Raw genomic sequence first — 11,223 nt, 5'->3', positions numbered from 1 at the left:
TGTACCACATGTGGATCATATTGTCCAATAAGACATTGCACGAAACATTTCGTATGCTTTACCGTTCGTTGCGGAGCGGTGGCGCAGTGGTGAGCGCACTGCGTTATTAACCCGGCCACTTGAGTGCGATTCCTGGCCATGGGCGATATCAGTGGCGAGTGACGTCTGACCCCGACCTGGACCCTCCCACACCACCCCTTGACCAACCCGCACTCGCCAGCGTGGTGAAGTATGGTCAAACAACTTCGTACGTACGCACGTTGAACTTATTTCGAACCGTACGTCGAGAACCGTGCTAATCGGAGGTGCGGGGGAAGCGCAACAACCTAACACACAAAACTCCCCCATGACCGACACAGCGTGGGGAGGCCTTCATCCAGCAGTGGACTGATAAAGGGCCGGAAATTATAACTATTATTTATATACTCCAAGTAGTCTTTAGTTAATATATCATCATCATCATCTCCATCATCAGCATCAACAATAGCTGCAAGTTTTACAGTGTTCGCGACTTGCACATAATACCGCCCATGCATTTATTTGTCTTGGGACTAAAATAAACATTTAAAAAAAGAAATCGCTGCGTTTGTCAAGTTGTTGTGTTCATCTTTCAGAGTAATGTGATATTGCCTGCGATTGTCGGAAACGGGTTCGGAGACTAAAAAGCATTTCACGTACCAAGGGAACATCTTCCATCAGCCACCAGCCGGGGTCCACGCCTGAGCGAAATCGCCGCAAACGAACCTTTGCCTGCGACCGCTTTGTCCACAGCTGAGCGAGCAGTTGCGCTGAGACAATTAAATTCTGCAGCGCATTCGGACCTTCTAACAACTGAATCGGAGTTCGCAAAAATACGTGCAGCACGCAGTGGTTGCGACGCGTTTGCGGCAAATCGGTTCAGACTCGGGTCCCGCCTCTACTGCGAGCGACCGATTTGCAATCCAGTTGCGTGCAACTGATCGCTCGGGCGTGGACCCTAGCTTTTATAAACCAGTGTTTACCCACAAAGTGCGGTGACGATAACGTCCCTCACCAGCAAACCATATAGCGAACAACAGCAAGAACAACATCCTAATCATCATCAATATCACGCGACCGACGGCGCTGTACAAATAATAATTACAGTGTCTTTGTAAACAAGTCTAAAAAACAGATTGGTTAAAATCCTACGCCTTTTGGACAATTAAAAATACCCGTAATGTTATATTATTGGTTCTTTCGGTAAAGTCACGTGACTTTACCGAAAGAACCGACAATATGAATCCCTGCAGTCACGAAAGTTTTAAAGCAAAACCCGTAATGTTGTTTCTAGAATGATCAACTCGAATAATATCTTCGCTATCGGCGTGGAGGGGGTGGCAGGTGCCTCATCCAGCAGTGGATTGATAAGGGGCTGCACATTCGCACGTACATACAGAGGATCCATGCGTGATTGTAGAGCAGTACTCTCACCGCTTGAGCACCTGAGTTTGAATACCTGGTCACGGCTCATTCGTAAGTGACGTGTGAATGGTTCTCTCAGGCCCCTCCCACCCCATCACCTCCCCTTGGTGACGTGACGGAGTGATGTCACCACGACGCTTGCGCCAGGCTAGGTGCACTTCAAGACCACGTGAAGTGTGGAAGGCTCACTGGCGCGCAGGCCATGAGCCAGACTCAGCAGGTGCCATGTGTTGACTGACTGAGATGACTGGCAGATGCACCACCTGTGCGCCCTGCCGTGGCCAACTCGTGGCGTGTGAACCACCTGGGTCTTTGTGTGGAGCGACAGACCAGGCGGCTTCCACGCAGCGTTACGGAAGCGATGAAAAGATAACGTTGCTCCACCGGCTAAGTGTGGTCAAGCAACCCCTATGGCCAACACCACGTTGGGGACAGAGGGATTAAACAAAGGCAAAACAATGTAATCATACCGGAGGAATCCGATGAGCTATAAAACGACTTTTTTCACAGATGTCATGTCCAATAAACGATATTGGTATTGGCCTATATACGTGCATATTATGCTTTTAATTGATACCGATAAACATTCATATATCTTCCAAATAACGGCTGCTAATTGATGACATACCTAGTGGGCTATATCCGGCGATAGAGAAACTCAATTCACCGACGTTCTCTCAGTAAATCACTCAACGGGCGACAATTATACAGTGTGATCCAGATATAGCTACCCCACCGATTCATAATGACCCTCTTTTCAATTTGTTATCAACAGGTGACTGAACATTGCTGAAAGTGATGGCTCCATACATCACGGAGGGAACTCTCAAATATGTATCAATTATATTGTGATTGGTGGGAGACACGTAGATGCTTCGAAATAATAATTCTCCATATTATTTCAGTGGGGTACATATATACACATGCTTCACCCCTGTATATGGGCTTGTAGCAGTTGAGAGACATCAATTAATCGCATTTTCCATGTAATATACCGCTCTGTTTTTAATAGTTTAAAGTATGTTAGACGCAACAGGACTTGAGCAAATAATTCGCAGCCAGCAGCAGCAGTTGGCCGATAACCTATGTTTGTAAAAGTCTGAAATCGACATACTGTACACTGACACACACACATATATGTACCCTATATACATTATATAACTTACTGCGTTCAATTCTCAACGCAATTCAGTTAGTTTTAAACGTCCATTGTGATATTATTAAAGGAACAAAACCACTGGCTCTATAGGGCCGTGGTTACTCTCTTAAGCAAGATAACCTTTATACATTTACGTATATTTATAGGCCTATGTAAATTGTATTATTTGTATTGTTAAAGACGTTTTGTACGTGCATATAATATTCACCGGTATATATATGTATATACATGCGAGTTTTAAAATTGCTGTGACCGATGCTCATGTCAATTGCTAAAAAAAATTTGTCTTTTGTTAATTTTTCAAAAGTTAACATCGAATAATTTTATCTTTAGTGGGACATTACAAGAACGTTTTGCCATGCCCCATCATGTTGTTGTAAATAAAGCAACGCGTTTTTTAAAAGTTTAGTTTAATTGTTGTTGTTTCGCATAAAACAATGCAAATTTCTTCATATTATGTATATATATTCCCATGTGAAAACAGAATAGCCAAGGGACGTTTGATATGTTTTCATTGTAAGAAAACAAAATACCGGGGACTTTTCATCATCATCATCACCATTGCCACGTAAGTAGATTTACGCGATTTTGATGACACACTTATGTTACTTTAAAATGTATTCGAATGTCTGCGTTTAAGGTACACAATTGGGCTGAAACGGGAATGCGAGCCATATTCTATACTGGGTGGCCCAAAAGTCAAGACACATGCATATTTCATTTATTTTAAACACTGGCATTAAAAACAGTAATTGTTTATTCTTTGAATGAATATTGTATCTAATATCGTTATTCATATCTGATTTTCTTCTTATTCCTTTTCAGATGACACAAACATTTAAAGAAAATGTACAAAAGACGAACAATGTTTTTATAAAGGCAGCTGTAATCTTAAAAAAAAACGTCCTACATTAATTTCCAAAGATAATTAATGCACGCATACATTAATATAAATTCAAGTCAGTTTGAACATTACTTTAAGTAACTTAAATCAAGCGATGCGACGTGCGAAAATAAACATAATAACCCCTATGTGTCCTGACTTTTGGGCCACCCTGCATTTCTCTTTTGAGACTGGGCAGTGAGTGTGGTGCATTACCAGCGCACGGCGATTCGCGATATGCCGGCACGCGCACCTGTCCAGGGAACACGCATTGCCCTGCAATCTAGAAATCTAAATACCGTAGTCCATGTGTCCTATGTATTACACAGTGTCCTATTGAGCACTTTAAAATACAAGCAAGCAAAATACCCCAGGAGTGCGGATGATGTTTGGAGCGCGTGACCTACAACCAGGGATTTAATTATAGCTGTAGCTGTGCGGGGGGGAGGGGAAGTGAGGGGGGTAGGAAGGAGATGGGACTGAGCTCCGGAAAATATTTCTCCTCCAGGAGGGGGTGGGGAGGGGGGAGCAGTGGGGGGGGGGAGCACCTGGACATATTCCATGAGAAATTAAACCCTGCGTTACAGCAAGATAAATTTACGCGAGAGAGACCGAAAATAGATCAACAACTGATTTGCTTAATGTTTCAATTATCCTCGTGTTGTTGTTCTTGTCGGCATGCTTCATTTTATGTCGCACATACCTGTTTTGTTTTAGAACTGCCTTTTGTGGTTAGTTTGTTGTCCTTCCCTCGCACCTCAGATTAACACGGATGGCTAAATACGGTGCAAAGGAAGTTAAACATACATTCAACTATTACTATTTTTTTTATTTTACCACATAAGGCCCACTGAGCTATACAGCTCTTATTCAGAAGCAACCTGTCCACAAATGATAGTTCAACGAAGGGGCTTATCATGTCGAAATTTACAGCAGCCAAATTCTCTCAACGCATGGTTCCAAATGCAAACTCCAAATATACAGCAGGCGTCAGGGTCGCGATCGAACCCACGACTGCCTGTGTAGCAGGCGAGCTACTTTCGTGCGTGCTCTTGTAACTAAAGTCTTACATTCGATCTCAATGGGCCCTCTCACCTGGTTAGTGCTAAGGTTCTGTCAGTTAATAAACATCTGCCGAAGCTTTTTCTAAAGGGCATCTGTCACTGCCCACATGCTCAGCGATAAAGAAAGGTCTTTGCCACAAGGCGAGTGCGTGAGCGTGTCAGAGACGTTGCATGCAGTCGAGCAAATCAGTTGTTTTGTCAGACGTTTAAATATTTAACCGAATGAGAGAGAGAGAGAAAAAAAAGACTTTTACAACCACAGCCTCTTGGGTCTCAGCTGCGGAGTGGATGGGAGGGAGGCTGCATGACGTCGATGCATGTCTTCATCTTGTAAACAAAACAAAAACGATGGGTTCAGCTTTGTTTCTCCACGTAGCAGAATATAGATGTAACGTTTCGCTTTCTCGTTCATCGGCCAAACAATCATCCTTCGCGACCCACGTTATCCGGTATCGTTTGGCCAAACAGGCCATGGTCTGGTCTGGATTCGACCTTTTGGATCTTATCAGCAGGGCGAAGATAACTTTACACGTAATAATGGTTGGATTTATAGCCACGGTACTCGTATATATTTAGTTTTACTGTTAGTCACTGAGGCTCTAAGTAATTATCTTAAATAGGTACGCGAGTATAATTGGCCTCTATCAAGATTATTCTGGACGATGCTCCAATTTTCATGACATTTTCAGGATAAGTAATTTAACTAGGGAGTGGAGGAGTATAAGCCCGGGCAAACCTGAGTTCGATTCCTGGCCACGGCCAACACATAATTGACGAGTGACACCAGCACTTGTCCCTTTCACCCATCGTCGTTGACCAGCGTGGAGAGTATGGTCAAACAACCCCGATAACCGACAAGGCATATGAGGCCCTCATCCATCAGTGTGGATTGACACGGCGCTGAAAGAAAATGACCATAATTAATTAACAATGATGTATTACTTCACTCGTTCGTTACAAAAAGAAAATATTCATAAGAGGTTTCTGGCCTCAACGGGCTGTGAGGTCATCCACCTATTTATCTATATTAAACAAATAAGTCGGTGTTCTTGACGAATATGTTGAGTTGTGTTGTGGTTATTTATCTAAATTAAAGTTCGCATGACTTGGCAAAGACAACTCTCGTGCGTGATCGCTGTGCAATTTTTAAGCCATCAGTCAAAAGTTGTTAGTGCTTCCAAGGTGGTCATTTTTCAAGCGAAGCTTCCAGCCATCCATATAACCATTATACCACGTAACCATCATCTTCGTTCGTCTGGTATTGATCTGCACGTGCAGATGGGTAGACGTGGATCAGTATAAAGTCGTCTAGACTGCCTCTCTTGTCTGCAGCAGACAGCACTTTACTCTTACAGCCACATCTTCCATTTTTAAAGGATGGCCCTAAATATATAAAATGATCAATCAAGGTACGGGGCTATTGCAGAGGCCTATACTGTAATGTTAATTATGTATAACGAGAGGTAAGGAAGAGAAAAAAAGAGAGAGCGTTCCGTCTCTGATGGCCGAAGCACTACTCGGCTATTTATAGAAACGAGTCACCATGCAGATGTGCAACATCGACAGGGAAAGTTGTATTCACAGGTCAAACGTCACCACGTGGGTGTCTGTTAGAACTCCTCTTATCCACAACCCTATTACTCGCGACTCCTCCTATCCGTGAGCCATTGGGTCCATGAATCACTCCTATTATCCACGGCACCGATTCTTCCTATTATCCGCTCTAATCTAGAATATGTTCGCGCATAATAGGATCTGCGATGTTCACTCCCCCCCACCCCGTCACGTAACAGCAGATAAGAAGAGCTCTATTCCGTTATTTGCTATGATTAACCAAACCACGTGCTCTCAAAAACGAGCATAACAAACCAAACAAACATTAAAACACACACGCAGCTATACATTTACAACGCTCTTCGTCAAAGGAAATGCATAAAGTCACACTTTTTTGTTTGTTTAAAATCAGATCTTCATCGATGCGACCGCGTGCAAATCGACGTGTGGCTGGGAGAGAGCGAAGTGAAACCCCTCGCAATTCTCGTTGCAGTCGTCCCATCTTCTCCATCCGCCGGTGGTGGCGAGCAGAGTTTGCAAACTCCCCAACGCCCTACCCATAGCAGCAGCAGCAGCTCTCTCTCTTCTCGGCAGTTGCGTGGTGCCCACAACCCCCCACCCCCCACAGGCGCCCCAACCTCCCCCCCCCCCCATCCAAATCCCCCCCTCCCCCACCCCCCATTTATTTTTGTTAAATTTCCTGGGAGGTGCACCAAAACACACACACACACCCGAGGAGCCACCACTTGGCCCTGACAGTGATTCTCTCACACGACCAGAGGAGTCATCTGGAGCCGTCCATCACCTGCTTGTGTCAGTACCTCGCCAACGGTGACTGACTCGCGTCATCCGTACGCCGCGTGGGGCGCCCTCCCAGGTTGTTCGCTTCTCTTTCCGTCGCCGCCTTGCGCGCGTGCGTGCGTGTGGTGCAGCGTCTTTGCTGCCGCTGTTGCGGTGATTATTTGCGTGCGTTTTTATATTTAGAGCTAGCGAGCGAGCGAGCGAGCGGGAGACGTGCGTCCGCGTGGTTATCGCTGCACCGTCTCGATGTTGACCACGTGCACGTCATTCATCCCCGGCACGGACACCAGAGAATCGGGATCGTGCAGCGTGCCATCGTGACCCGTCACGATCGCCGTCTGGATCACCGACTGCTGCTGCTGCTGCTGGTGCTGCTGCTGTTGATGTTGCTGCTGCTGCAGCTGCTTCTTGATCAACTTCCTCTCCTTCGCCCTTCGGTTCTGGAACCAGATTTTGACCTGCGCGTGCGACAGGGAGAACGGCGTGATAGGTGAGCGGCGCTGTGGATACCGGGAACGAGGAGCAGCCGAAACGCTTCGAAATCCGATATTGTGACTAAGGGCTAGAGGGCCTTGCAGTTTTGGAATGGAGCAAACAACTCAGTCAAATGATGGCACGAATCATAATTGGCCAGTCAACCGGCCGCTTGTACTAGCCCTACCAATGATCCAAACGCTAAACTAAAGCTATTTTTACATGACCAGGTAAGGCTCACTGAGCTGTAAGGCTATTTTCAGAAGCGACCTCGCCACAAATGATAGCTCAACGAAGTGGCTCATCTTGTGGAAATTTATAGCAGCTAAATACTCGAAATGTATGTTTCTAAATGAAAAATACACGCGACCATGGGGAGAACATGCAAACTTCAAATATATAGGCATCAGGGTCGGAATCGAACCCACGACCTCATGACAATGATCCACTAGTACCAGACTGATCAATGACTCGAACACTAATTGACCAGTCAGCCAGCCACTACTATTATCACTACCCCTAAACCAATGAGCTAACTAGCCATTATAACTAACCCAACCAACGACCATCACCTTACTCGTAACACCTAACCGACCAGTCGCTTGTACAAGCCCTCCCTGGGATGCTAATCCGAACCAAATAGCCACCCAACCATTATTAGCACTCGCTCTCCCTCTGACGATCATCCTCAACGTTACCCTCCTAGCCAATCGAGTAACGACGCTCCTCCTTCCCACTGCCCTCTAACGCGACCGTGATCGCTTCATCCAGGGAGTGCCTTTTCATTCGCCGATCGCTGTGCAGTGTTGCCAGCCAGCAGTGAGAACGTATGGCTGACTTCAAATAAAACCTAAGCACACGTATACACTGGTCTACGTGACACATTCCATTGGCGAGTCATTTGTAGATACCTCACTGGCTTCCAAAGGTCCCTCGACTTTCCATTCCATTCAACAGGTGCTCTCGAAAACCTCAGATTTATACATCATGGGATGGTTGTGGGCTGCGTCGGTCTAAGCGTGCAACGATCATTCACGTAGCTTGAGATCGGTGGCAGACGCGTATAGCAGTGGTCTCTGAACCTGTTGGGTATGCCCCCTCCCCCGCCAAATCAACACCACTGCCACCCCCCCCCCCCCCAACCTCTCCCCCAGGTTACCGAGGCTACAATACACAGATGATAGAGCACGTGTACGCAGACACCTACAGTCAACGCGGTGTTTTGCAAGTCATTTGTTTTGCGTTGTATCCGTGGAGCTGACGTTCCCCGGTCACGTTCGCGATGATGCCACCCTGCAAGGTGTCCGTGCCGTGGCCTGCATCCCAGCGGAGAGGCTTCCCCACGGATTGACGGGAAAGCGCTGATGCCGAGGCTTAAACGACGAGAAAACAACAAATGTTGTCTTCCCTATAAATACCTGCCTATTGTTTTAGTGGGGTATCTATACATGGATCTGCCAGTATATACCCGTGTGCACACACACACACACATATATGTACACATGCAGGCGCGCCAGTGTTAATTTCTCCCAACGGGAGAGAGCTGCAGTAAAAAAAAAAGAGACGCCCCGTGGCCTTTTGTGCCCTCGAATGGAATAAATCATGCGGCCAATGCGTTTTTGGTATCGCGACTGACAATAGCTTAATTGTGTAAAGATTAACCATAACGGGAGTCGAGCGAAACGTGGGAGTCGGTCGGTGCGGGCGTGACGGCGGGCACGTTTTAATCTGTGCCACGGGAGGTACAACCTGAGAGGTGAGATCACACTGAACACAAAAAAAAACAACAACAACAACAACATCGAGGACAAAAGCAGGGCAACAGAGTGGCAAATCAATGCTCGTTGCAACGTCTCGGAGAGCAGGCGTGAGCGTTCGGAGCGCCCTTACCCACACGATTGGGCCACTGGAAGCGTGCAGACACGTGGGTCAATATTAGGAAGCCACTGGAGCTATGCACTTTTAAATCATCTCCATTGAAATTTTTTTTATTTAAACTGCTTTTTGTGTTTAGTTTGTTGTCCTCCTTCCCGACCCCCCCCCTCCCACACCTCCGATTAGCGTGGTCGGCTTCGTACGGTGCGAAAAAAGTTCAACGTACGCACGTATGGTGGTTTATCGCTGAAGGAAAGGGCGAGGCGCAGCCCTGCAATATCACGCTCTCGCCACTGCTGGCGGAAGGGCTTCCGCCAGAGGGAGCTCGAGACAGCCCCCTTCCAGACGGTGCTTTTGGTCTACTCGGCCACACCGGGGAGACGCGCTGGAAGGGGGTGGGGAGTACTTTAACACATCCCGTCAGCCGCGTGGTCTTCGGGGAGTGCTCACGTTGAGCAGTATTGGCTCGGCGGGGTCACAATATTTGATTTGTCTCGCACGGCATCACCTCGGCTATTATATACATCGCGGTTCCTCGTGCCTAACGACATCGTTACGGTCTCGAACATTTAACTCTGCAGAGGTGCTCCGTTTTCGCGAAACGCTGCCACCACAGCTCCGTGGTAGATCTGTGCAATATTACGTCGCTGCTCTGTTTAAATGGAAATTAATCGTGGAACGTGAATGAAACGTTTGCATGAAGAGAAAAATGTAACCGCATTTTAAATACGTTTTTTTTTGTTCTTTGAGACTGTTGTTGAAAACGTATCTCGTGGTGGTTGTCAAGGAGGCCTCAACTCGTAGCTTTGGCCACTAGTGGGGGGGGGGGGGGGGGTGGCACGTGCCCCCCCAATGATCCGATCGAAATCCCTAATTTCGATCGGATCATTTGGGGTTTATTAGTAAGAAATTGGCATTTTGCGACCCCCACTGCCACTGTGCAGCATATTATTATGTGCCAGGGACTCTACGAGATGATAGGACAATAGTCTGAGTCCATAATTGGCAATAAGTAACGGCAAAGCAGTTATAAGTGACTCAGAATTGTGCGGAGTTGCGTATACAGGACACGACTTCCCTGAAGGCATTCACCTTCAGCGAGCGCGACGCCGATCACACAACGCGGTTCGAATTCGACCCTCGATCGATGGCTGCGTCATCGCCGCACACGCGTCGAATAAAAAGCAAGGGACAAGTCCTTACTAACTAACAACTCCTCTATCATTTTTCATTGCTGGAGGGGTTACCCCCCCCTACCTGAAAATCCTGGCTCCGCCATTGCCCCTGCCTCTACGCTAGTTACGGTCCTGCTGTGTATATATTAAACTATTCCTTTATTTCACCAGAAGCGACCTAGCCACAGATGATGGCCCAAGGAAGTGGCTCGTTGCGTGGAAATGTACAGCAGCAGCCAAATGCCCTAAACGCGTGACGTCGTTTCTAAATATGGAGGGGAAAAACCGGAGGACCTTGAGAAAAATCCACGGGACTACGGGGAGAGAGACACGCAAACTCCTGGAATCCAGGAGAGGTAGTTAACATCTCGCCACCGCGGCGCCCCCCATATATTGGGCGCGGGATGGGCGGGCGTTCGTTACGAATTACCTGGCGCTCGGTGAGCCCCAGCGAGGCGGCGATCTCGGCCTTGCGGCGGATGTTAATGTAGCGGTTGAAGTGGAACTCCTTCTCCAGCTCGAAGCGCTGGTGGTCCGAGTAGACGGCGCGGTACTTGTCCTTGGTGCGGGTCTTCCCTGCTGGGGCGCGCGACACACACGGGGGAGCGCGCACCGGGTCACGCGCCACGCGGGCGGGCAAGGGAGGCGTGCGTGTGTGTGTCTGTTTCACCAGTGACGAATATCTGAAGCGGTCCCGGGTCTACCCTAGGTCGACTCAACCTCAAACCAGTACCTGGTGTGTGGTGTGTAAACATCGTCACTGGAGAGACAAAGGCGGTCGGCAGCGGTGCTGGC

The 11,223-nt window shown here is 47.5% G+C and overlaps 1 protein-coding gene across 2 annotated transcripts in view; it reads right to left on the bottom strand.

Moving 5' to 3' along the window:
• Nucleotides 1–6,784: 6,784 nt before the first annotated feature.
• The window catches only part of LOC116943566 (homeobox protein CDX-1), a 28,530-nt gene continuing 24,091 nt past the window's right edge, over nucleotides 6,785–11,223 (bottom strand). The window contains exons 2-3 of one of the 2 annotated variants that reach the window (XM_032956501.2): nucleotides 10,859–11,007; nucleotides 6,785–7,362 (exon numbers count right to left, since the gene is read on the bottom strand). In XM_032956501.2, the coding sequence (XP_032812392.2) occupies nucleotides 7,132–7,362; nucleotides 10,859–11,007 (380 nt within the window). In that variant the 3' untranslated portion in view covers nucleotides 6,785–7,131. The remainder of the gene's footprint in view (nucleotides 7,363–10,858; nucleotides 11,008–11,223) is intronic. The other variant, XM_032956502.2, reaches the window with a different exon arrangement.

Source organism: Petromyzon marinus, chromosome 18 (assembly GCF_048934315.1).
Source record: "Petromyzon marinus isolate PM22_M1 ecotype Great Lakes invasive population chromosome 18, UKy_Petmar_22M1.pri1.0, whole genome shotgun sequence".
NCBI classification, from domain to species: domain Eukaryota; kingdom Metazoa; phylum Chordata; class Hyperoartia; order Petromyzontiformes; family Petromyzontidae; genus Petromyzon; species Petromyzon marinus.
Note: the sequence above shows the minus strand (reverse complement) of the source record. Positions and strands in the feature narration are given on the sequence as shown.